Source organism: Myripristis murdjan, chromosome 21, assembly GCF_902150065.1.
Source record: "Myripristis murdjan chromosome 21, fMyrMur1.1, whole genome shotgun sequence".
Taxonomy (NCBI): Eukaryota; Metazoa; Chordata; class Actinopteri; order Holocentriformes; family Holocentridae; genus Myripristis; species Myripristis murdjan.
Genome location: NC_044000.1, coordinates 10529951 through 10557144, shown reverse-complemented (window position 1 = coordinate 10557144; position 27194 = coordinate 10529951). Strand labels below are relative to the sequence as shown.

At 39.0% G+C, this 27194-nt stretch overlaps 2 protein-coding genes across 2 annotated transcripts; both read left to right on the top strand.

Moving 5' to 3' along the window:
* The first annotated feature begins 1027 nt into the window (after nt 1-1027).
* Nucleotides 1028-2844, top strand: LOC115380185 (CAVP-target protein). Its single transcript, XM_030081274.1, has 4 exons — nt 1028-1134; nt 1246-1553; nt 2142-2283; nt 2706-2844. The coding sequence occupies exons 1-4, from the start codon at nt 1028-1030 to the stop codon at nt 2842-2844; spliced, it is 696 nt and encodes a 231-aa protein (XP_029937134.1).
* A 2124-nt stretch (nt 2845-4968) lies between these two features.
* On the top strand, nt 4969-26969 carry ctdsp1 (CTD (carboxy-terminal domain, RNA polymerase II, polypeptide A) small phosphatase 1). The gene is made up of 7 exons (XM_030081462.1): nt 4969-5480; nt 12777-12925; nt 17584-17685; nt 21463-21519; nt 22690-22782; nt 24555-24740; nt 24889-26969. The coding sequence occupies exons 1-7, from the start codon at nt 5408-5410 to the stop codon at nt 25015-25017; spliced, it is 789 nt and encodes a 262-aa protein (XP_029937322.1). The 5' UTR covers nt 4969-5407; the 3' UTR covers nt 25018-26969.
* Nucleotides 26970-27194: the final 225 nt, after the last annotated feature.

The following is a 27194-nucleotide window of genomic DNA, read 5'->3' as shown; positions in this document are numbered from 1 at the left end:
TACTTGCTATTTTATTTTGTGAACTCTCTGAACCTGGCATGGAATAGGCATGACAGCTGTTAAGGCTATGAATAATAAAGGAAACGTTACATAGATATATGAATATAATGTTGTTTTTGGATGACAATTGTTGCAGTCACTGGAAGTGGAATTCCAAGTTGCAAATTAAGTTCAATCTGCGTCACATAAACCTGTATTACTATAATATCAGTTACAAACAAAAACAGGATATTCCCTTACATGTATTAATGTGTCTAAGTAAATGTCAGCCATTATATGCCCTGCTGCTAATAGTTAATAGACATAAAAATAGCAGGGATATGTTGATGTTGCCACTCAAGCCGAGGATCTTTATAGGTCTATGACTTCATGCTACAGTCTCGGACTGTGGTCAGTTTTGGTGTTTGATCACTGTGAGCGTCCCAGCAGACAACAACTTCTGTTTCTGTATTTTCACCAGGGACCTCTCACATTTCAGCCTCTCCCTTTGGCATGTAAATAACCACTAATTGATTTAACTGCTCAAGTCCTTCTCCAGAGTATTTGATGCAAAGGCTATATAAGGATGGACAAACTTCTATATCTGTAGCATTTGCTGTGCATCTTCAATCACCCTTGTCCTGCTGAGTATTTCCTAATATGAAGATCCAGAGTAGGAGAGGGAATGTCTTAAGTGATGCCTGCTCTGCCTTGGTCCTTGTGGACTGAAAAGGCTCCTCCTGGCCTTAAGATATAAAGCCTGAAGTCTCTCAAGTTTGCTGACTCTTGAGTACATCTCAAGTGGAGGGTAAGATATGGGACATTAAGACTGAAGACAAGACAAAATTGTAAGGTAACATATTTGTGTATCTTAGTAATGTATGTTCATGTTCCTCACAACTGGAGACCTCCTGATCTGTCAGAGCAGGAGGAGGAACCTGTGAATAAGTTCTGCTGCAAATGTATTCACAGGTGTATAATGTATAACTGATCTGTAGAAATTATTTTCAGATTCCTTATAACTGGCAATTTCCAGTTCTGATCACAGATGTCCAAAGCTAAGGCTGCACCCCCGCCTGGGTGCACGCTAAACATCAATGATCCTCAGATCCAAGAGGCTGCCATTCGCATCCAAGCCTCTTTCCGAGGCCACAGGTACCTTAGAGAATGTTTGGTCTTTGACATCAGTGATTTTCAAGTGTATTTTGCCTGCAAAATATGTTAATAATTGCTATAGAAAAACAAATTGTTGTGTTTGACACACAGATCTCGTAAAGAGCTGCGGGAGAAAGGTCCTCCCAAGATCTTACAGGAACTCAAAGATGTGGTTCTCCTGGAGGGGAGTGCTGCAAAGCTGGAGTGCAGGGTTAGCGCTTTCCCAGATCCATTCATCGTCTGGTACAAAGATGGCAAAGAGTTGAAAGACGGCTCCAAATACCGCTATGTTTTTGAAGACCCAGATTTTGTGGCACTGGTGGTTCGGGATGGAGAACTATCTGATCTGGGGAAATACACTGTTACCATCAAGAACCCATTTGGACAGACATCTGGATCTGCTTGTATCCTAGTGGAGGGTGTGTACAGAGTGTTAGTTATAGATGTGGCTTACTTGATACTTTCCTCCAGGGAACGAAACACAAATTTGTCCAGTGGCCACAAGGGCAGGTGGATTCAGGATTACACCAAGCGCTTCCATTTCTTGGCCGATGAAGTAGAAAAGATTAATTGGGTACAGACTGCTACATACCAAAATGGCCAGCAGAAATAACAGGATTCAGCAGCCACCAAAATGACCCGTGTTTACCTGGTGCCAAGTGCTAATATTTTCCAGTTTTAGAAACCTCATCAGAATTGCCAAATCTTATTCCTTCTGTATTTTGTCTAGTGTTTAGTAGTGTCTAAACCAGTGTGTGAATAACCCAGATTGAAATATCATGCTAGATTGAAACATCCTTTAAACAGGAACCTTCACATTTTCCACCTAAAACAATAGCCACACGTGTTAATTATGATTTCGGCTAGAGAGATTTCAGTTTTAGGTTTGCAGCAATACCTGGCATATGGAAGAATTTGATGCATTGTGTTACATTGTCCATTTTATCCTCAGCTGGTTAGGAAGTGATCACATGGCTAACAGGAGAATTTGCCTCATGTTCTCCCAGTCCCTGCTAAGGTTTCCAAAGGCCCAGACAACATCAAGGCTAAGAAAGGAACAACAGTGACACTCAAAGCTGAAATAAGTGGAGAGCCTCCACCAGATGTTGCCTGGCTCAAAGATGGAGATGACATTGAGGAGGATGACAGGTGGGTCTTTTTCAAATGCAAACACATTTGCTTTCGTCTCTAACACTGAGTGTGTTAGGGATTCAGTAAGAAGGACAGCAATAGTACCTACTATTTATCATATTGCATTGACAGGATGTGTCTATGTATAAATGACAATGTGCACTGCATTTTTCAAAAGCGACTGAATCATTATTGGAAACTGAATGAGATATTCTTATCAATACAAAGTGACAATTTGTTGATATCAACACAGTGAATATATCAAGGAAAATCTATTGTCAAGGATATCTCTTGCACTGTCTGCAATGTATGTATTCTTTGCACTGTATGTACAGACTATGTGCATCATCAATCTTTGTGTGCACTAACGCCTCCAAGACCTGTTCATTTACTGTACAGGGCAAATAAAGTGATACAGTGGGGATGTCATTGTCTTCCAGGGTATTTTATGACATTGGAGAAACCAACACAATCTTGACCATCAAACATGCAAAGATGTCCGATGCGGGCAAGTACGAAGTGTTTGTGGAGAACAACCTTGGCACAGACCAGTCTTTTGCTCGTGTTGACATCCTCTGATGCGGCCTCTCAAGTCCACCAATGCTCTGTAATGTTCTTTTCTACGTTCCTGCTTTGCTCGCATTGCAATACAATCAAAACTGATGCCGTGTTCGGTGATGTACATAACCTAAACTTTACTCTCAATAAAAAGTAAACTTTTACAAGCTCTTGTTTTAGAGATTTTTTTTTTCCCATAAAAATGATACACTACTGATGACAATAAAAAAACTAGGTGCCATATGAAAGTACTGCACATACAATTCTCTTCAACATTAGTACAAGTGTTACATCTGCATTTATAAAAAGAATTACATTTTAGCTGCCTGGCTGTCACATATCCAGCTTTACAACCAAACAATGGAAAAGAGTGCAAGGGTCAAACCCACAGCACCCACACTGATGATAGTCCTGTGTTGCTAGAATGACAGCTCTTTCATTTTCATTTGTTTGTTTGTTTGCTTACTCATTAATTTGTTCATTTTAGAACAGAGACCATAGCAGAGATCACAGAGTGCACCAATTGTTATTATATATAGCCTATATATATATATATATATATATATATATATATATATATATATATATATATATATATATACAGTACAGGCCAAAAGTTTGGACACACCTTCTCATTCAATGCGTTTTCTTTATTTTCATGACTATTTACATTGTTAGCTCCCGATTCTTTTGTTGAAAGCCCAAGAACAGACCGGAGTCAGTCTTCAATTTTCTGATGCAATATTTATTATGGTCACATATAAAGCAAGGCAGCGCTGGTCTCAGTGTGACAGAGCTCCCGCAGGATCTTAGTCAGAATGAGTGTCGATATCAGGAAATGATACACATTTATGTTCTTGGGCTTGGGCCTGCCCCGTACAAAGGTTGGACTTAAACGCAACCGAGAATAATTGGCCAGTTACCCGGACATGGACAGGCCAACCACTGTCCATGCCTTGTTTCTGGAATGTGTGATGCTATGTGTGTGAATGTTGACTGGGCGTGTATCTAATGCAACAGACCTAAATAACAAGATAGAGAAAGTACATCTGGCTCCTGCTGTGTCTATCCTCTGCTTAGCAGCCAAGCTGCCCTGAACTATGTAATACATTGGATAATGCAAGAAACATGAACTATAAGGCCAATTATAACAATTACCTCTTGAAGCTCATCGAGAGAATGCCAAGAGTGTGCAAAGCAGTAATCAGAGCAAAGGGTGGCTGTTTTGAAGAAGCTAGAATATAAAACATGTTTTCAGTTATTTCACCTTTTTTGTTAAGTACATAACTCCACGTGTTCATTCATAGTTTTGATTCCTTCAGTGAGAATCTACAATGTAAATAGTCATGAAAATAAAGAAAACGCATTGAATGAGGTGTGTCCAAACTTTTGGCCTGTAGTGTGTGTATATAGCTATATCTATATCTATCTATCTATCTATCTCTATATCTATATCTATCTATCTATCTATCTATCTATCTATCTATCTATATATATATATATATATATATATATATATCAGTCATCCACTATGTAATTTTAATTGAAGTCTATGGTAATATGTACTGGAAACTATTGCTTTTAAGGATCAACAGCCAAATAATCACTCTACTTGCCACACATACAGCCTTTAGAGGGAGTGTAAAACTAAGGATGTGAATCCATCAAATCTGTCTATCAATATCTCTGTCTATGTAGCAGGTGTGATTTGGTGTTTTTCATGCAGTTATTTCATTCTAGATTAGTTAAAACATTTATTCAATAACCCACCCTAGACTTCAGAGATATTAATGGCATTTGAAAGAAGTGGGGAAGTCTGATGAAAGAGTTGGAGTCCGAGGCTGGGCTTTCAGCTGAAGTGTGGGCACTTTGAAGACTGTCCCTACCTTCCTCTTTTGCCCGGTCGGTTTCAAGGCTGCCCCAATCACCCGCCAAAGTTGGAACAAACTTTAAAACACATCATGCTAGCAACATCTTAGTTGCTGACTGCTTTTAAACAAATTCAAGTGAGATACCATCTTCCCCGATAAATGAAAATTTAACCTACGTTAAATTATTAACCGTATTTAAGGCATGATGCACTGTTTGCAGACACGGTGCGCTGATATAAAAACACTCAAATAAAATTGATTTTTCAATACGACAAACAGAAGCCTACACACCGGCAGCCTAGTGCACAGCTTACAGTGTAACCCACGAAATACAGTTTAATGTGGTGGGGATCTATATTTTGCGAAAAGAAAGGCTCCACATCCTGCATTGTGGCTTTAAGAATGGGGCTTCCTTGAAACCGTCAAGTTCCATGTTAGTATGGTGAAATTGATGAAGTTGTTGAACGTGAGCCCATTTAGAAACAAAATAACCAATTTTTACCAGTTTTAAACATTGCATTTTTCTTTAAAGTACCTCGGAGCGACATGTTACCCTGCGTGTGTTTTGCTGCTGTTTAGTGTATTTCTTAGTTCCACGCACAGTATGCGCGTATGTAGACAGGGAGTGGCAAAATATAAATAATTTTTTGCCATAACTCCTTGAACTATTTTATATAGAGTATTAACGTCTGTGCCTTTGAGTGGCGGACCTAATGGACCATTCGTCGTCGGTTATCACGCAAGTAACAAAGGATGAGGAGGAAAATGCGACTTGTCGTGAGGAAGGTGAGTTTGGAAAAACTTTTTAAACTATTCTGCTGCTGCGCATGACAATGTCAGAGGGGCACAAGACAGCGGCGTTTTTTCGGGCGTCACTGTGTCAGAAATGCCAAACGTAGCCCCTTTTCCCATCTTTTGCGCTGTATTTTCATTGTGGGAAGTTTGAATGTAGCCGAGTGGGACTGTTTTAAACTTTCCGACGAGCCTACAGCCACTTTTAATCCAGGTCAGCCTTAGCGGTAGGCCTTGAGCCACGGGAGCCGCCTAACATTTTCCAAGCAAAAAGAATCACTTTAGTAAATTTGTCTCCTTCCGCAGACCAGAAAACACACGTGTGCTGTTACACAAAGACTTAGCAGAATATACAAAATTTAAAAAGACGTGGAAAATTATGGGTTGATATTAAAGGGGGCGGGGTCCAAACTCTACGTAGGCATTTTGACAGTTCAGGCAGTCATTGTTGTGGACTTGGAAGTGGAGTCACCTTTACTCATTTAAATCTGGAAGTTAATCACAGAGGGTCGTTTCCAACAAGAGGGGGAGAAAATCACTGTTTATAGCCTAATGTTGGTACTTGTAGTTTGAATTGAGTGTATTTTTCAACAGTGACTTTACGTTATGTTTTCTTTTCTAAAATCTCATATATCAGAATCAGTAGTGTAGCAGTGCATACATATCCATTATGAATCCTGCAAATACATGTTTTTCACAATGTGGCTCTGGTGTTTTCTTATTCACGAAAGCAAAGTATTGTGATAACAATAAACTAAAAGGAGCATGTTATTCGAACAGCTGAGGATCTAATCAATATTTGCTGAAAAGTGTTCTGTCTCAAAGCCAGGCATGAATAAGGTGCACAATCTGGTGCTGCTGCAGCATTGACAGTGAATGGGATTTTGTGAAGTGCACATGGTTTGAGAATTGATAGCAGAATGAGCTTTTGTTTGCAATATCAGGCAAGCATCATATCACTTTAGCATTATCAGATGTGAAGAAAACCAGTGCACCATTACCTCAGAAAATGTCTCAGGGCCCTCTCATGGTAATCTTTTTGCATCTCTCCCAATCTGATGTCTGTGGAGCTTCAGAGACCAATCTAATATATTTGAACATTATTTCTGTGGTGTCTGGCTTTGGCATGGCCAAAATATGTTGAAAGATATTGAGTAGACCATCCTATGTCATAAGAATGCAAAATACAGCTATTGCTGGCGTGCAGCAAGGCATAGGTAGTATCAATGTGATTGATTGATCCATAAACTCTCTGGACTCACTGGGAAAAATAAATACATCAAAGGACAATATAAAGCATCTGCCATGGAACCTTTGTGTTCAAATTTTATTTTATTTCATCAAGGAAGAAAAAAAACACCCAAGGTGTGGTGATTTAACTGAGTGATATTCTTTTCTAAAAGACATGAGAGGAGTTCATGCAGCTGCCTGGTTCTCAGATGTGAGTTTTATCTGAGGTAGCATCTCTTGTGGTTCCTCTCTGAGCTTGCAAATTTTTTAAATTTCATTGATTCCATTTAAGTAATTTTTGCCCATGGATTAATAGATGAAAATGATGTTGAGTAGCCTACCTAGATGCATAGAAGTTACCATTTAATCAACAGGATGAAAAGGTTTTTAATCTGTATTCTTTAAAGTAACACTCACATTTTTTTTTTTCATTGAATAGATTTTTTTAATTCTTTAGATGAATTAGTGATTTATAATTGGGACTGGATTCATAATGATAATAAAGTCTCTACAATCTATATTCCAGGTAGTTCATTTTTTGTAAACAGATTAGTCATGGAGAGGTGTCTCCGCACATCCGTCGTTTTTCAGGTGCGTCCGACTGAGAGCGGTGGGTCCCGACTGTAGTGTGAAAGGAGAAGGAATCCCGCACACTGAATACCTTGCATAAATATTTATTGTTGTGACATTTTGGTACAAATGAGCTTTTGTCTGAAGAAGGTCTGAGTACCGAAACGTCACAACAATAAATATTTATGCAAGGTATTCAGTGTGCGGGATTCCTTCTCCTTTGTATAGGCCTACAGATTAAAAATTGCTAATCACAATTCTGAAACTGTGATTTCATGAACTAGAGTTTGTTTGCAGCAATTTCTGACAAACTGGCTGCACAGAGGCTGCAGGCTAAAGGATTGGAAAACTGTTTTAGTTGCTTGTTAAAATCTCTGCACTGACTGGAAAGTTTATGAAGGAGAGGTAAGTGAGTGATGCTTTGTACTGACAAATGTACTCAAGGTGCTTTTGAGAAAGGCACTGAGAGAGTGTGTCCTCTGTTGACTTTGTTTGGTATGAAAAAAGAGAAATTAATGTAGCCTGAGTCTGCTGTGTAGGGTTTGGGTCTTTTTTCAATACCTATCTTTGATACAAGCCTATTTGTTAACTACTTTTTAGTATCATACATTTTATAAAGCCATGGGCTTTATAAAGTTATTTAGATATTGAAAATTATAATCAGCAGTACCTAGCCTAATATGTAAAACCATATCAAGAATAATAACTACTATTACATTTTCATGCATTTATATAAAGTGCAGTTAAATATTGTGGGAAAAATAACAACCAACCAAAAAAAACAAAACAAAACAAAACAAAAAAAAAACAGTTTTTATTGCTATATTGCTTTGCAGTTAGACAGACATTTTCCTGAAGTCAACATTGTGCACATTCGAGTACTTTGGAACTCAGTCATAAGTCACTGTGTGTTTTGGAGCAGGTATGGTTATTGGATTAGAGACAATGTATGATTAGCTGTTTAAGTAAAAACTCTGTCAGCAAAGATTTTAACATAATTTAGCACTTGGTAGTACTGATGTATCTTGGTACCCAGCCTGAGTGCAGTGGTACTGCTTTCCTCCGCAGAATCTTAATAAACCTTTTTAATTGCTATGCATATTTAATTTATTGGTCTCTAACTTATTCCTACCAAAATAGTGTTCCAAAAGCAAAAGTCTTGATGTGGGCGTAGCAGGAGGAAGTCCAAGCAGTACTTAACTCAACAACACATAACCCTTGGACGGCACTATTGTTGTCATTACCTTTTGTAGTGCTGTGTACGGACAGAAGGTGGCAGTGTCGTCCAGGTGATGTGTGCAGGCCAGCTCCAGCCTGCTTGTGGACTACTTCCTTTTGGCCGTGAGGTCACGAGCCCAAAACATGGCTGCATTCCAGAAGCAAGGGGCCAGAGAGACAAAAAAGGGGGGAGCTGTGTTCGGCCCTTCCTTTTCTTCATTTAAGGGTTGCAGCCAAGTTGTGAGCAAAACTAAGGGCAAAAATTACATACACAGCATTTACTTGGCAGAAGTTGCTTTCAGAATGTCTTAAAAAGTTAGACACACCATGTTGGTGTTCCTTTAGGCTTCTTGCTGTGCTTGATGGCATAATTAACGGTGCTGCTCTAAATATGGCACATGTCATATTTCCATGATGTCTGTCTACACCAACCACTAGTTCATGCAGTTGCTCTTAGCAGTTTTGATCCTGAAATAAAAGTTTATTTATTTTTATTTATTTTTTTATTTTTTCAAAGGAATTAAGTTGTATAGACATTCATTGTTACCTTTTAAGCCCAGAACTGACCCCACCTCACTTGGGCTCTGCAGGAACCTACTCTGGCGGGCGTGAAGCAAGTTGTTAGATTGTAACAGAATATCAGGTGTCAAAGTGGCGGAAAGTCGGTCGTGGGAGGCCTCATTCTTTCTGTGTCTGGATAGGAATAGAAGCAGCCTCGTAAAGAGACATGTGTTGGCCGAAAGGGACCCAGATAAGCGTGCGTTCAGCTAAGCAGGCTAAAACATGCTGATGTGGCGCGAGCTTGCTGCTGTCCCTTAAAAAAGCTGTAACCTCATTATCAGTGTCTGAGCCCCTTGGAAGAAGGGCAATGTGTGCAATGTAAAAAAAAAAAAAAAAAAAGGTTGTAGTCCCATTAACCTCTTACCAACTTATGTGATATAATTATACATGTGGACCCGATTAAACAGAGAGCTGAGTGGTAATTAAGACTCAATTAAGGAATTTAGCTTATCACAAAAGTGCAAGGTGTTTTGCAGGTGTTTTTAGAACAGAATTCTGGCAGGAAATAATTATGTGAATGATGCACTGTAAGCAAAAAGAAAAATGTAAAATGATTGTTACTTGATGAAGTTAATTAGCCCTACAGATTGCATTCAATTTAAAAGATATGGCAAGTTAAGGTTTGAAAAAGAGTCATTTTCATGGAGTGATAGCTGTAAGTTGATGCCATTTCACTTTGCTAAAACTGGACTATATTGTTTCTGACACACTGACTCTGAACACTGTCACAGTATGATCCGGCACATCGAGGGCCAGCTTACACGCTGGTAGCAAGTAACCAGGTGAGGGTTTGCAGGATGGACGTGATGAGGTGGATTCTATTTGAAGGCTGTGGTAATGACTAAACTTGATGTGATTTGAAAAAGTCACTGCTTTTCTACAGAGGTTAACTGTATCAGTGGAGTTAGTCATTACTAATAGTAAGCTGTCATTAGAGTGAAAAGACTTTCCTTGGATCATTTAAATCTACATACAGCTTTTGGAAAATTGCTATTTCTGTCAGATAGTCTGTACAGTGTGAGATAGTCGTGGTGTGAGAAAAGACCAAGAAAAAGATAAACTGATGTGTGTAACAGAGAATGTCAGCCCCTGGCCACTCAAGGTCAAATAAGGACAATCACATGTTTCAAATAAATTTTGATTCTGATACAAAAGGAGGAAGTTATAGACATATGTCCACGCCCATAGGTGGGAGGGCTGAGTGGTGCAATGGCGCAGGTGTCCTCCGGGGGTGTAGAAACATCGAAGTGGAAGCAAATGAATGAAAAACAAATTCTAATGTCTGTCCTACATAATATTCAGAAAATAATGGAAGCAAGTGAGTAAAAAAACACAGCATTTTTCCCAGTATTGTATTTCAGAAGGTAAGCTCGAAGCTTCTGTAATATGGCCCCTGGATGCCAAATTAATCATTTATTATCCTTTGAATTATGCAATTTTATTGACTTTTCAAAACTGTGCTGTTGATTCCTTATGCCATGCTAGAAAATAGAGCTCTTGGTTTGCACTTTGTGACCTCTCTTAATTTGGGCACTCACAGTATAAGGAGCCAGTGCTGTCTGCATGTCATGGGGCTCTGTTTATGTTGACATTTGTACCGTAGACATGATCTTCCCCAAGCATTAAGAATGACATCATCTGGCTGAGCATAGAGCTTCAGCATTTTCAGAGTTTAATTTTCCAGTGCATGGAGTTTAGCACTCGTGCACCAGATAAACACACAGCTGAGCTGTTTCCTGCTCTGTGTTGTAGGTGACACAAAAAGGTTTTGTTTGTGACTCCGTTTATGGCCTGGTGTGAGTATGTGTTGCTATATATACATGGAGACCCATCATTAACCACTGTCAGTAGCTACTCCGGCAGGCTATTTTAAGCTCTGTGATGTGTAATATCAGAAGCGCTAATGCAGTGGGTAGGGTGATGTTTTTTAACACTAAAAGCTTCACCTGCCCAGTTCCTTCACACGTGTTTGCATAAAAACTTTTCAGCTCAGGAGCAAGAGAAGTATGGCTTGACAAGCATGCCCTGCTGTATGCCTGCTCTCCAGAGGCTTAGTCCACTTTCGACCCCAGTTGAAAGATGCAGTCAACAGCCCCAATCCATTGAGAATCACGGCTTAAAGTGGGTCACATTTGTTTAGGGAAGAAGCTTAAACCTCTCTCAGCCAATGAAAAAGATTAATTTAAAAGTTTGTTTGTATTTTTTAATTTAATTTAATTTCAGTTTTATACAGAGATTTGACATAAATGAGCTTTTTAGGTTTGCTTCCCCACCTATAAACCAAGAATATCTGTGAATTTGAATCAGGATATAACACTGTCAGAATAAAAAGTGCCTGTTTCTACTTTGATAAATACTGTATGAAGCAGAATTTGGTTACATGCTGTGACATTTTCAGTGCATCTGCAAAAAAGTATATATGTATATGTTTGTGTACTTGTGCAGGAAATTTGGCAGTTATCTGTTTCAGAAAACTTGTTTTGAGTAGCATTTTTTTTTATCAGTTAGGCTACTCCAAATTTGTGGTACCTGAAGATTAATTCATATTGATTGTTAGCAAATAAATAAAAAACATTTTAAGCTATGTCTTTTATTAATACTTTCTGTCTACGATACTCATAATTACAGCGTGTGTTTGCTGATGGTGGCAGTCAGTATTAGAGCGGTGTTTCAGTTAAATTTCAGTGGATTATGTTCAGGTGTCATTCACAGAGCCTTCTGTAGGATGCTTGAGATTTGTCTTGCACAATCTACACTGAAAATATCAGAAATGAAAAAAGAACTGAAGAAGCAACAATAATCGTTTTTGACGCTAAGGGACAGGACATCTAGGCAAATGTACCCACATGCTTATACAACTTCCTTTTTCAGTAGAATTGAAGTCCATTTGTGTTTTTTATGTCACAAACTACTCAAAATGCAACCTTGTGACAGTTGAATTCACCATACTGTGGGCTTTACAGAAGCATACATTTCAGCAACACAAAGTTAATTTTTATGAATTGCCCCCCACCCAAGGTATATATTTTTAACAGGGAAGTGCTCATACTTAATTTTTTAATTATGGCACATTTACAAAAGCAGGTTGACAGGTCCAGGTATTGTTTATGCTGAGGCAACACATTTAGTCATGTCAGAGTGGCATGCTAATCTCTTGCACTGACAGCTCTGACTAGCCATCAAGGCACAGCTAATTTGTCAGAGATGTTTTTTTTTTCCTTGTAAAGACCGCCTCTCATCACCTCACCAAAAGTTGATGCGGTGTTTTTGCCCACGTGTGTGCCAAGAACTGCTGTTACTTGGATACATGATATAATATGTGCATGCATGTTTTCGAATATGTGCAGTTAGATGCTGAAGTATGTATTCTTTAGATGTCTGATTTTCATTCACTTTCTGCAAAGATTTCAGTCATTTACCTGTTCTTCATTATTTTTTACTGAAAATTTGTAGGGTTTCAGTACAAAACATATTTATTTTGAAAATGATCTGCACCCCGAAATTCATGATTTCAAAGAATCATAATTTTTCCCTCTTTGACCTATTTCTGTGACTGAAATATACACCTTTGTTATGCAACATCTTTAACCCTTTGCCGTATAACCAAAATAGCCACAGTCATGTAACCTGAGGGCAAGACAATTCTGTCACGCAGGTGGGAACATGCATACCTCTTCATATTTCTTACTCTCCTCTGCCTCTGTCTTTCAGGCACCGGTGCTGTGTCCCTGTCAAAGAAGCCTCGTGGCAGAGGCATTTTGCAGAGTATCTTCTGCTGTCTCTGTCATAAAGAAACAGAGCCACCTCCGGTAAACAACAATGCCCCCCTATTAGTTGAAGAAAATGGGACTCTGTCCAAAGTAAGTAGCTCTCATTTCTCAGCATCCCTCTTTCACTCTTGCCCTTTCCTGTGATATCAGTTATCTCTCGCTCTGCCTGTTCGTGGTCTGTGAGCAGCATGGGGTCAACATGATTGATAGCCACATGATCAGCAACACATGTTTTCTTTGCACAAGTTCTTTCATGTTTACAAGAGCATATTTCCCAGTTGGGAAACTATTGCATTGCACTGTTGAAAAGCACTCTATGTACATGCATCAATCAAGGTGACTGTAATTAACTAGAGTGGTGGAAATGGTCTTCTGCCTGAAAGGTTGCATGATTGGGGGAAAAAGTGAGAGACCCCCTTTGTCAGTAAATACTGTTGAGGTGCCATTGCTAAGTGGAGGTGCTCTGTGGTTAACAGTGGAAGACTGTAGTTGTATTGGGCAGGTAAAATTCCTGATTGTATTTAACTGAGTGTGAAACAGTGACTTGCTAAAAAAGAGAATGTGTCCCCAGTGAGCCTTCCCTGAGTTAATAAAGGTTAAAACAAACAAACAAAAAAAGAAATAAAAATAGGAAATTGTTATATAATGCATTATTGAATATCAAGAAGTGTTAATGGATAGGATGTTTAGATGTGTTAAGACATCAGTGCTTGCTAAGCCAGCGACGACAGACCACAATTCCTTTACGTAATATTTTTGGACAATTGACAATACTCCCTATGGTTTATTGAGCATATTTCTTGGAAGACAACATGGCTATCAGCAATCATGGACTGGGGATCAAGTAGTCAAGATGTTCTCAGGTGTCAGTTTCAGATTTATGCCTTACTTCAGCTTTTTATAGAGATTTGATATTCCAGAAGTTATTTGTCACGTCTCTCCAAGCCCCCAAAATAAATTGCTTGGTGTCCTGCAGAGGGGGGCATGTCAAATGCTAGTTTCAGTGTTGGTTGTGACCCCCTGTCATGCCAACGTGCACACCACTGCTGCTGTTACTCTCTCAGGCGGGCTGTGGTCTCAGTGACTCCCCCCACCAGCCGTGTCAAACTCTCCTCTCAACAGACTTCACAGACACCTGACAGTCATTTTGGACTTGGACTCTGTAGGACCCCAAGAGAAGGCAAGTCTCTTACCCTGTGCTTGGAGCAATTCATAAGCTGACAGAGTGGTAACTGGCCAAGTTGAGAAACACTTCTCCTGATGTACCTGGAAAACTCTGAGCAAAGTAAAGTCAGTGGAGAAGGGGAGCCATCTGCCGAAGTCATGCTTGATGAACAATGCCTGGTTACTGAACTATCAGAAGCCACAGATGTTGTCAAGCCTTCAATTGAAAGTGCTGAACTTGGCATAAAAACCCTTGTGGAGTTTACTGAACAAAACTTTGTCAGGAGAGAAATGGAGCCTTCTGTGCTTGGTGCTGACCATTGCAACCTGACTGGAGATTTTGCAGAGACTGAATCCTACACGTACTGCAATGGACATTCTGAGAGCTTTGAGCAGTATTCAACAAGTGAGGAATCTTTTGAACTGGACCAGATACCTGATCAGTGTGAGACTTCAGGCTTAAGCAAACCATTTGATCAATGTGCTCAACACCGTGAGTGTTTTAAACCTTGCAAGTCCTCTGAGCACTGCGCTAATCATAGCTTAGCTTTTGAATGTAGCCCTTGCTGTGAACATTGCATAGAGCACCTCCAGTTATCTCAACAATGTAAGCCTTCTGGTCAACAGTTTGAGTCCTTTGAGTTTAAACCATACAAATCTGCAGTGAACTGTGAGGCTGTGGGTCACCGTGAAATGTCTGATTCCATATCTGGCAGTGCAGAACACCTTTTGTCATTGGAACAGTGCAAGCCTTCTGATCAGCAGTTTCAGTGCTTTGATTCTGGGCCTGACACATCAGCAGAGGACACTGAGACCTCTCAGCAATGTGATATACCTTGTTTGGCACCTGACATCTCTGACTTGGTGGATTCATTTGACTGTGACACTCAACTTGAGTATGATGGAACTCACCAAAGTCAAACTGAGTTCACTAATGATCATGATGAAAGCTATCCACCTGAACTAGAGGATGAACTAAAGGAAACGGATGTTTCTGAGTATTTGGAACTCGATGCTGAAAATTCGTACATATTATTAGAAGAGATCAATTCCTTGCAACTCGATGCACCTCCTCAAGTTGGTTCTGACCAAAGTAAACATGACGCCTTCCCTAATGAAAATTGTGAAGAAATCCAGCTCACTGAGGAAAGCTTTCTCCATGCCAATAAATCAGGTACAAACAGAGAGCACTGCAGGATGCTCCATGACACTGAAGAAATTCAGCAGAACAAAACCTTAGAGCAGTGCAGCTCTGACAAGACCTTTGATGCTCATTATGAGCATACCTGTGAGACATTGTTGGACCACAGCTCTGTGATTTGCTCTGATGAGGATGGCTCATCAGATTGCTCTTCTGCTGAAACCAAGTCCTTTGAGACTTGTCTTGATGGCAGCATTCCCTCTGAACATGGTTCTGAGTCCTCAGGGGAGTCTGATAAAGGTGCTCAGGAGGATTCCAGTGATGAACAAACCCAGTGGGAATCTTTTGAAGATGATGAGGAAATAGAGCAAAGTGATAATGATGGAAGTAATAATCACAAAAATAAAACTGCCACTGGTGATACTGTCATTGAAGATTACTTTGACTTCTTTGATAAAGCTGACCATCACAAACTTGCTTTTGTACAAAGGCGACCTTATATTTCCTGTTTTGATGGGGGAGATATCCACGACCACTTGTATCTTGAAGAATTGAAAGCCGAGGCTCAGAAATGTTATGCCAAAAATGCATACAGGTATGAGAAAACCAATGGGGAAACTGCTGCAAGGGTATCTGATGCAGGTTATGATGCAGACTCTGCATGTGAAGAGGCTTATGAAGCAGATGCACTTGATGCCAATGATGCCTCTGTTGAGATATCATCTCATGAGTCAGTAGAGAAGCTTGAAGAATTGAAAGCAGAGGATGACATTCAAAAGGACTTTGCTGTAATCAATAAGGCAGAGAAAGATTCAGAAATTTCTGGAGGAGATGCCAGAGAGCCTTTGCATCACATTTATGAAGTCTGTGATGAAAGTGAATCCTTTAAAGCTGGGTCCTGTGAGTTATGTGTTACTGATAATATGTGTGCACCATGTGCAGAAGACATCTCTGTTGAGGGAGATGCATATGAGGATGATGTTCCTGATGCTCAAAATTATAAATCTGCTGACAACAGCATGTCTATCACTGATCAATTAGGAGAAACAAAAACTGAAGGCAAACAGGATGATGAAAATGTTGAAGAGGAGCCTCAGGAAGAGCCACATGATGAATTATATGGTGATGAAGACAAACTGTTAATTGCATGTTCAGAACGGGAGCCATATTGGTCACTCACTGATAATTCAGAGATTTGTGAACCAGGTGTTGAAGAATATTATGCATATGAAATTAAAAGCATTCAGTCATTTGTGCTGAATGGATTCCTTGTGGATGGAAGAACATATGACCAGAAAAATTATGGAAGCGCTGCTGGAGAAAAGGAAGAAGTTGCTCTTTCATGTACTACAGAGACTGAATTCCAAGATGTTAAAGTCCCTGCAGTCTGCCCAGAGGAGTGCAAAGCAGTCAAATTTAGTATTATTGAAGATACTGAGCTGAGTGGAAGTTTAGCTAACCTTTCTATTGTGGACAAAACTCCAGAGACAGACGAGCACTCCGGGTTAAAAGAAATATCCAGAGAAATAATAATGCCTCCTCTAGGTATTATTCATAGCGTAGTTCCAGAGGATGCCAAGAAGTCTGAGGAAAACAAGGCCTCTGAACAAAGCAAGGATTCAGAAGAGGAGCAGAGTGAAGATGAATCCACTGAGCCTTGTGAATGCGAGTACTGCATTCCTCCGAAAGAGCAGGTATTAAAATGTCTTTGCACCTCAGCTGTGAAGTACTGGAGGAAGTGAGAGTGGCCTGATATGATTTATGTTTTCAGAACTGTAGCTTGAACTTCCATTTATCTGAGAATCAAGGAAAATATCCTGTAAATACTGTTGGCCTATTTTACAACACCATTAAGAAATTACTAACAGCACTGGCTGCATGTTGGCTCTGAATCAAATTGTGGTAAGGGAAGGATACAACTTGGCAGATTGACTGGTATTTGTGTCAGCCTGTAAAACACATACCCTGCCATTCTCCTCACGTGGTAATTAACTGCAGGGACACACATACATGAACTGCTCACTAGTAAAGGTAGCCTATTTGGTCATGCCAGCTCCTTTTAATAGCAGAGTCAGCTTCTCAAACACTGACCTCTGAACACTTGTTGAAGTAGAGGAATAGTATGCTGATATTTACATGCTCCGTCAACAGAGTAGCAGCTGTGTGTCCCAAGTTTCTAATGCCCCCTCTTGGACACAGTCCACTGCAGCACAAGTGTGTCAGCCTCTTAAGTGCCAAGCAACACAAACAATATGTATGTCTTGGCGCTACAGACTGGGATTTCTGAAGGCTTAAGTAAATATGTGAAAATTGCATGTTTAATATCAGAGTGTTGCTGCTGGAGCTCTTCTTGTAGGCTTCAAAGTTAAAAGATCTTTGTATCTACATATAAAGCTTTGCGATAAATTGGCTTTTTGTTGTCTTTACTCTGTGTTGTCTCCAGGTTCCAGCAAAACCACTGCTTCCACAGATCAAATCAAAGGATGCAGGGAAGATCTGTGTGGTCATTGATTTGGATGAAACACTAGTACATAGTTCATTCAAGGTAAGCTGGCAAGGCTGCTACAGTCTTGTGTAGATTACTTTGCTACTGATACACAGACAACAGCAATTTTGTCTAACCAAATAGTATGAATACTCAGTGATCACCTGGTTCACATTGCATTTATACATTATTTTGTGTGATTCTAAAAATTGCCCAATTTGATTGAAATGGTAAGGATATATCAAAGGACAATTAATTGTTGCAGTGCTCAGCAGTCCCTTAATTCATTTGGACTAAATGGCTTTATATTTCTTGTAATTACTCCTTTTGTTTTGCAAATACACAACAACATCAAAGATGCACTTAGTGAGTATCTTCTGTCCAGTCCTCACTGAAGTAAAGCAATCTTAGGCAACAAAAGCCAAAAGATGAACTTCAAAATATACCTGAGATTCAGGTTTATTGTCACTTCAGCTGCATGTGCATCCATGTTTAAAATGAAATATTGTTTCTCCAGGGCCAAGGTGCAACAATAGTAGCTATGTAACAACAAAAGTAGTTAAAACAGTAAGTTCATTAAAATACAGTAGTATAGTGCAATAAAACACAATATAATACAGTCCAGACAGTTAATACAATCATAAAACAGGCACTATAAATAAATAAAAAAGAAATACACATGCATGCACTTGTACATACAGACATATACGGTTGTCAGTAACAGAGGAATAACTACCTTGTCAGAGGGGGAGAGGGGGTGGTGGGCTGGGCATCTAGGCTTAGCTGTGTGATAGCTGTATGATTGGGGGGCATCAGTGTATTTAGAAGCATGACCGCTGTGGAGAAGAAGCTGTTGTTCAGCCTGGCTGTTCTTGGTTTCAGGCTGTGAAGCCTCCTTGGCACATAGCAGGGGGACAAAGAGGCTGTGGGAAGGGTGAGAGTGAACTTTGACAATGCACGAATCAGACATGAGTGCCATCTAGAAGTCAACTGTTTATTCTGTGCTGCTGCTCCAGTGTTGTGCTCCAGCCCCTTTAACAACCCACTGTGATGCATGGAAAACACTTGAGATTAGGTGTGACTGCAATAAAGGCAGAAGCAGAGAGAAAAGGGAATTCCTGAAAAGGTCATGTTCAGCTCTTATTTACACCCAATTATGAAGTCTGAGTAACATCAAAATGTTACTTAAAATGTAAAAGCATTCAATGCAAAAAAAATAAGTTTTTTTAGTCAAACACAATGGAAAAAAAAAAAAAAAACACTGCCAATACAGCCTTTCCTGATTGTTCTGTTCATAGTGATATAATTTACTTATGGAAATGAACTCTCACCACAACAGAATTTCCATACAGCCTGTACTTCAGCAGTATTATTATATGTGAATATGCACTTTAAGCTCTCAGAGATAGTATTCTCTTTCACATTATGCCTACAAATAACTGGCTGCCTTTTGATCAGTTTTAATACCTTTTAAGGTAGCATTTTAGCAAACAAAGTAATCAATGCCAAAAGCAAGGGTCCCGTGTCACGACAAATTATGTAATGAATGCCATGTGCTGCTTAGTCCTTCTCAGGTCACAGACTGTCCTAACGGATGTCATTGGATATTGCCACTAGCGACGTGTAAACAACGCCAGACCATAAGTTCCATGTTTGGCACAAGTGGACCAATAAAACTCATTATTAGTTTGACACATATATTAAAAATAGTGCGAAATGCGCCATGTAGGAGGTTAATGATGGCCACCAGCTTTGGTTGTATGGGAATGAAAGATACTGTGTTTGTGCATGTGTATACTCCAAGTAAAAAAAAGACGAAAGATAAATTCATAGATAAATAAAAAAATCAATAAACAGGGATATAAAAAATAACATTTTCTAAAAGTACATTTAATGACTCAACTTGTGTTAGATGGCACCAATCCATGTAGGTGGTTCATTGGATTAAATCAGGTGAAACTGAGAAAAATTGGCCCATTGCAGCCGCATATTTAAATAGGATAAATCAAAGAAGAAGAGCAAATAAATATGAACAGAACAATATAAATACAAGTAGAGTGGCTATATAAACAGACACAACAGACAATCACAATTTACCATAAGTATCAACATTGGAATGACAATATGCAAATTGTGGATTCCAGCATTACAAGCTTGTGCAAAAATAACATCAGTAGTATGTGTTGTAGCAGGACTTTGTGACACATAAATACAATATAAGGTTTTTCCTGAATCTTATAGAGTCATCAAATGTCACTTATTAAAACAAAACAAAACTATGTGAAATATGGTACATTATAATGTAACGGAATAAGGTTATGAGAGAGACAGTATATAAAACATTAGATATATATGGTTATAGTTATTTATTTCTTTTGTAGGATTGCAACAACAAAATAACTGCCTTAGACAAGGATCAAATAACACAATATTTCTGTCACGATGGCCATCATGTCAGATTAGGCATTCATAGTGGGATAAATTCTTGCCGTGTCTTGGCGGAGAGAGATGCCATACTACACGTTTGACCCCCACCAATCTACACATATCTTCTTTAACTATCTAGTGCAGTGCCCATGGGTGATAGTGGAGGAGGGGTGAAGAAATTAATAGCATGGCAATCAGAAACACATTGTAGGAGCAGGCATACTAGTCAAAAGCCAAAAAAAAAAAAAAAAAAAAAAAGCCTGCAGCAATAACTTGCTGTACTTTGGTGTGTCATTGGCAGCCCAGGGTGACAAATCTCAATTCTGGGAGCAATGTAAAGTTCACAATTTAAAACTTTGCAACTTACAAGCTTCAAATTTGGGCATGATGCTGGAAACTTGTCAATCTGTGGCAAAACTATGACAGAATTTTGCAGAATTTGTGTAATTCAATGCTGGAATTAGACGTGATATATAATGTTTAACATTTAACATGACATTTGCTCTCAGGTAGTAGAAGCAGTGTCCTGAAAAGCATTGTTATGTATGTAAATATATGTGCTGCTTGTTATATATAGTATGTACATATGTAAACTTCCATATTTGATATGATTTGTTACTGGAGAATTGAACATTCATGCCAGGAGAGTTTTTTTTTTTCAGTACAAATATCGAACATGAAACATTTGAATTGACTGGTGCAGCCGACAGACCAGAAGCCAGAAATGCAGTAATGAGGAGGGGAAAAAAAGTCTTGTCAAAATTTTATGTTTTATTTAACTTATTTAACAGGGACTATACATAAACCTGTAAGAAGTTTATGTTAATAGGTATAGCTAGGCAGCTAATTTTCATCCCCAGGGCCTGGGCAGGGGAAAGATGGAGCAATGTAAATGTTAATATATTGAGTGTATTAATTACACATAGCTATTTACATTTTCTGTGTATGTATGCAGTAAAATCAGTTCACCTGCACTACTTTAACTCCTCAGGAATGCATCGTGTTCGTTTTATCTTTCATATTTGCATTACCTCATAGAAAACCAATTTAGGTCATGGTGTAATGCCTTACATAGAATGCACTCGTGATGATCCTAACATTTGAGAGGCATATTTCAGCTTTGAGAGGTGCCTAAATAAATCAGATATTTAATAAGTCTTGTCAGATTCTGTCGGCCCTATGTTTCAATGGTGGAAGTCACAAGAGCCGGATTATTTACAGTGCGGTGTTATTTGCAAGACGCTGAGGCGGCGTCTTCTGTGACTTATGTGTGACACATCTTCACTTTTGATTTGTTACTGCATGCTGTCTTTTTTAAATAAAACTGCCTAGACCTTCTCCCTCATGGAGAGAGTTAAAGAAAAAATACAGTTTGTGTTTAATAAATTCTCCTGTTCTTGTTTTTAACAGCCAGTGAACAACGCAGATTTTATCATTCCAGTGGAAATTGATGGAACAGTTCACCAGGTACGCACATGCCTGTTCACTGTATTGTCTACTTATATTGCTTCACTAAGAACATAAGATCAAGGTGTATAGCAGCCATCACAGAAGTCACACTGTATACATGTTCACTACACTTCCTGTCCACCCCCAAAGAAGAATAATTTGGAGAATCCCGCAGGATAGATGCAGGGTTCCCTTCTACAATGACTGCCATTGTAAACACCGCACACCAGTAACCAGAATGTGTGGTGTACATTTAGGTGTGTATTTAGACGTGTACAGCAGGATGGCGCTATACGAGCTGATTCTGTCAGATGCAATAATAAAGGAAATAAAATTGAAAATCTTTCATGCAGTGCAGTAGAAACACTGTGCTGGTTACCTGACAGTGCTGTGGCCCTCCCTGTTGACGGCTTCAAGCAGCAGGTGGCTATTTCAGTGGCCTGACGAAATGAGGAAACCCTGGCTGGCTTCTCAGAAATCAGTGGCCATCAATCTCAGTCCATAGCGTATATTATGCCCGGCTCATTGGTGCTGGGAAATGGCAGCGGCTATTCCTCCGAGTCTTTAAATGGTAACTGCAACCTGTTGTGCCAGGCCTCCCAGAAGACAGAGGAGCCTTGTCTTCCATAGGGCTTGGGTCTGTTTCAAGTAATCCAGGATAGGCTTGTTAAAAGGGGGAAAGCCTATTCGGGATGACTTGGTTCAGAAACAAGGCCACCAGCATCTTAGTGGGAGCAGGTATAAAATCCTGTTGAGGTTTATACACAAAATTTTACTGAATTATTATTGTTATTATTAATTGTATTCATTGGTAGATAACGCAGAAAAGAAAATAAATCACTGTAGAGGGAATCCATGCTTGCATTAGATAATATACTGAATTAAATTAATTTTGTTACTGTCTTTTCATTGAATATATGACATGTATAGAGGTTAAAAAAAAAAAAAAAAAAAAAAAAAACACCACCACCACCACCACATTGGTTTGTTGCCCTGCTGTGTTTGAATTAGCTATTCAGCGCAGGTATGGGGATTCATTTTTCATTTCAGTTCATTTCTATTTCCTTTTATTTTGCTTTTCTTTTATTTCCTCTTTTTGTCGTATGTGTATGTCCATGATAATATCCCTGTTGGTAGTTGAAGTATGCTTTGGATTTCATTCTGTATGCCTTATGTGTCTCTGCCTAGGTGTACGTGTTGAAGCGACCCCACGTTGATGAGTTCCTCAAACGGATGGGGGAATTGTTTGAGTGTGTTTTATTCACTGCCAGCTTATCTAAGGTAAGTTCACTGTTGTGGATGCCACGTAACTGCTGGTTTAACGTGACCATATATTGCAGGTAGACGGACACAAACCGTTGTAAACAAACCTTTCCATACCGAATGTGAAAAGTGACACCTGCTGTTTCAAAATGTTACGCTTAGAATTACTGGAAGCCCAACCTCATTTTTGCTGTGTCTGATTTATAGATGACCTTAGATATACACCCCCATTCATAACACATACCTGTCAGGAAATCACACTCACTTATATGTTTTCCCTCCCTAACCTCTAACGTGAACCTTTAGACCTTTTAACCCAGACCTTTCCACTGTGTCTGGAAGCTTTTTTTTTTCCCCCTTTCATTTTTGGTAAGCACATTTGCCTAAAGGAACATGATTGCATATATTTTTAGTATATGTGGCCCCAAACCTAGTAGTTTTCAGGTTACCCCAAAGCTCTAATATAGCCTCTGGACATCAGACATGGCCTAAGCTATCAGCTATCAAGGGAATGTTTCCTTTAAATTAGTCAAAGCTGCTCGGCTGCCAGTGTTACGCTCACAAAACATTCATTATCCAAGCTCAAAAGTCTTTTTTAGTTCTCAATGACTGATATGTTAAGTCATTTAATTTCACATTCAGAGTTGGTATAAGGCTGTGGCTCAGTGCCTTCTAGCAGCATTGTATTGTACTCAGTGTAATACACTAGATGTTGAAATCAAAACAAATGTAAATACAGATTATAGATCTAATTAATTTAAGTGTAATCATTTTAACAAACAAATTGAACATTCAGCAATTCCTAAATAATCAGTATACCTGCAAAGGGGAAAATATGTAATAATACAGTAAGATAGGGTAAATAAAAATGTTTAGTGTTATGTTAAGTAAAAAATTTGCTAGGAGTGTCAGTCAGCAAACGCTTGCCAAACCCAGAAGCCTGGTGGCCCTTTGGGCAGGTGAAGGACATAATTTAAATATTCTGGCCTGCATCGCCCCAACTCACAATGCAGGGATCTCATGTAGTTGTTGGCTGAAGGCTGATGTAGGCTGGTGTAAGAGCCTGACTGAACTGCATCAGCTGCGGATTGGAGTTGTGGATTATTTAAATGATCAGAAATACTGAAAGCTGATACTGGTTGTTTCACTCAAGTAAAAATCATTCATGCAGATAATTGTAGCAGACTCTACCAGACTTTACTATTATGTGCTTTTAGTTTGTGGCTATGATGTAGTGTTTTTTTGTTTTTTTTTTCCCTGTCATCTCAGCTTTTTACATATATGCAAATAAAAACAAATGCCCATGCTACTGGTGTATGTGGTGCAAAGGTTTTTCCCCTCTGCTCCTCTTTCAAAATAACATGCTCCAGCGAGCAGCTAGACCGACACATTGACACAAAGCTGACCGCCATGCAATGTGTTGAATGGCATCTGAGGGCTATGGCCCCGTCATGCCCAAGCTCAACTTCAGTTGCATCTTGTTCCACTAATCCAGAAATCAGCTTTCTCCTTTTGGGGACATTAGAATCTTACAGTGTCAGTTTTGTTTTACTTTGAGTTTATGCTACCCAGTTCAGTACTGTTTGTTTCTAATTTTGACTTTGTTTCTTTAGAGGGGAATGGTTTGGGGTTGTTATTTTACATGGCGTATCTGTATTTTTCCTCTTCCTTGTTGTTTTTGCATGCTAGAGTACCTTGTAAACCAACACAGCTGCACCTACTTACAGCCGCAGGATAGCACACACTCAGTGCTATTTAAAGATGGTGTGTTTGTTTTCTCCCGCTGCTAGTATGCAGATCCTGTGTCGGACCTGTTGGACAAATGGGGTGCTTTCCGTTGTCGTCTCTTCCGGGAGTCCTGCGTCTTCCACAGAGGGAACTATGTTAAAGACTTGAGCCGGTTAGGTCGTGACCTCAACAAGGTCATCATCATCGACAACTCCCCAGCCTCCTATGTCTTCCATCCTGACAACGCAGTATGCTATTTTAATTTATTTCTATGCAGCACTTTGACATATAACTGACATATAGGGCACTTAGATTCGTGCTAGTTTCTTTTGAAAAATGTAAATCCAGAACATCCACTTGCAGCATGTTTAATGTCCTCTTCTGTCAAACCTCCAGGTCCCTGTAGCTTCCTGGTTTGATGACATGTCAGACACTGAGCTCCTCGATCTCATCCCTTTCTTTGAGAGACTAAGCAAAGTGGATGACATCTATGATATTCTTAAGCAGCAGAGGACTACAAGCTAACAAAAAGTGGAAACCAGTATGATCATAAGCACCAGCAGCTGTCATCATGGGGCCACGGAGGCTGGTGGACGCAGGCTCCACGCTGCTTCCCACAACAAGGACCACACTGCAAAAAATGTCTCACTTATTAAGTGATTTAATCCTGTGTTCCAGTCTTACTTTTCCTATAACAAGGGAAATAAATCTTCCAGTGCATGACAATGGCAGTCCATTGGAAACTATTAGAATCCCACTGTCAGATTTAATTCAGTTGTTTTACAGAAAAAAAAAAAATATGTATATATATTTTGAGACTGAATATGAGATTACATGACTTTTAAAGATGTCTTTTGCAGTGCAGCTATTGTGTTGGTGTTGGTATTGGGCAGTAAGGACTGTAAGTGTGGCATAAACCCGGATTGTGTGAAGAGTCGTGCCGTTCTATAAATGCAAATGAACCATATCAGTCATTTTTCCCCTGCAGTACAATGTAGCATTGTAATTAACATTTTAACAATCCTCACACTGAATCCTGTTTTTAGAAGATTATTTTTTGAGGTGGACTGAAACCTGTTACTCAACTTATTTTTTTATGCCTAAAATACCCAATTATATATGTTTGTACTAAAAGACAATCATAGTAGCTGTAAAGATTAAATTAGATTTATGTTGTAGAATTTTTGCTAAATTGTTTCATCATATGACATATTTCACTACAATATTCAAATTGTTATGTGCCTCAAACACTATGCACTTAATTGTATAGCAATAATTTTGGCAAGCTGTGAACAAGCACAGTTTGCTGGGAAAAGTGGTCCCAAAAACATGAAAAACATGTTTGGATAAAACACGTTTTTCCATCCTTTGAAAATACCCAGGCAGTAATCCACTGTAGTTAAATGTAGTCATTCACTACATTACAGATGATTGGTAAAACCATCACTGGTTTACCATTTTCACTCTGTCCAAACAGTACTGTAATCAAATTATTGTGTGATAAATCTTTCAATTATGATTTGTACCAATCCAATTCGCACAAAATGCCCTAATTTGGGTATCCATCTGGTTGACTACATACTTAACCAACCAACAACTCTTGGAGGAGTAGTAAGACAGACCGGATATAGGCATTAAGAGAAATTCCATCTTTTCTCCGGACGGAACGCACACAGTGGTCAGACTTTTCATCCCATGTCTGATGGACAGATTCACAAAGTGCCATTACAGATGTGGTCAGATTATTTTTGTACATATATCAGGATTTTAGGCAATCGTTTTTTGATGTGTTTTTAATAATGTAATTTTACCTATGTTGAAAAAGGTGTTTTAAGTTTTTGGTTGAATTGATGTGGGCAAAGGAATACGATGGGCTGTCCATGAATAATGCAGTTTGTTTCTGTCTTCAGGAGGAGGCTGTAGTGGTCTGCAGCATCATCTTAGACGGGTTTGACATTTGATTTTGAAGCACGTTGTTGCCTCCCGTTGTTGAACTTGAATCTGAGCTTTGAATCTGTGACATCAATCGAGGGTACTGCCCTTTCAGTTGATTTTGACAGGGGAGACTTCTGCCAGACATGTTCCTAGCCCTGATTCATTTTGCCTCAATCTGGTGTGAGTGTGAGTTTGTCCATGTATTTGTGTGTGTGGGTTTCCGTGTGATTGTGTCTGCGTGAGTATTTCCATAGTTTTAAAATTCAACAAAAGGAAAAAACAAAAAACAAAAAATAAAAAACCCCACAAAAAAACAAATGTAATAATACATGAAAGAAAATGTAACCTTTCTTGAAATAATGATTTAACTTTTTTACTGTATCCAACAAGAGTATTAATGTTGACACTCAAGTAAAGAAACTGGCTAAAGTAAAGTGTTTTAAGTGTTTAAATTGCTGCTGATAAATGTTAAGATTGAGAAAAAAAAATACAATAAGAGATATTTGTACCTTGCATCAATAAAGCATGTTTTATTGAAAGAGGTCATTTTCACTACAGTAAATGTTTCACATTACACTAATTTTCAAGACAACATGGCAGCGGTGGAAATAAGTGAAATGGAAAAATGGAATATGGAACAGACAATTTTGAGAACACCTTTCATTCTCCATTAAGTTAATCAAAAATAACCCACCCAGCAACGCATTTCATTAAAACTACTATGCCTTGACACTCCAAGGTCATCAAGTAATATTTAACTCATTGCT

What these genes read in the sequence shown, in the direction of transcription:
- LOC115380185 (XM_030081274.1), top strand. Translation starts at nt 1,028, where the DNA reads ATGTCCAAAGCTAAGGCTGCACCCCCGCCTGGGTGCACGCTAAACATC. An exon ending in GCCTCTTTCCGAGGCCACAG is followed by an intron (nt 1,135 to 1,245) that starts GTACCTTAGAGA and finishes TTTGACACACAG; the next exon opens with ATCTCGTAAAGAGCTGCGGG. An exon ending in GACATTGAGGAGGATGACAG is followed by an intron (nt 2,284 to 2,705) that starts GTGGGTCTTTTT and finishes ATTGTCTTCCAG; the next exon opens with GGTATTTTATGACATTGGAG.
- ctdsp1 (XM_030081462.1), top strand. Translation starts at nt 5,408, where the DNA reads ATGGACCATTCGTCGTCGGTTATCACGCAAGTAACAAAGGATGAGGAG. An exon ending in AAAATGGGACTCTGTCCAAA is followed by an intron (nt 12,926 to 17,583) that starts GTAAGTAGCTCT and finishes TGTTGTCTCCAG; the next exon opens with GTTCCAGCAAAACCACTGCT. An exon ending in TCACTGCCAGCTTATCTAAG is followed by an intron (nt 22,783 to 24,554) that starts GTAAGTTCACTG and finishes TCCCGCTGCTAG; the next exon opens with TATGCAGATCCTGTGTCGGA.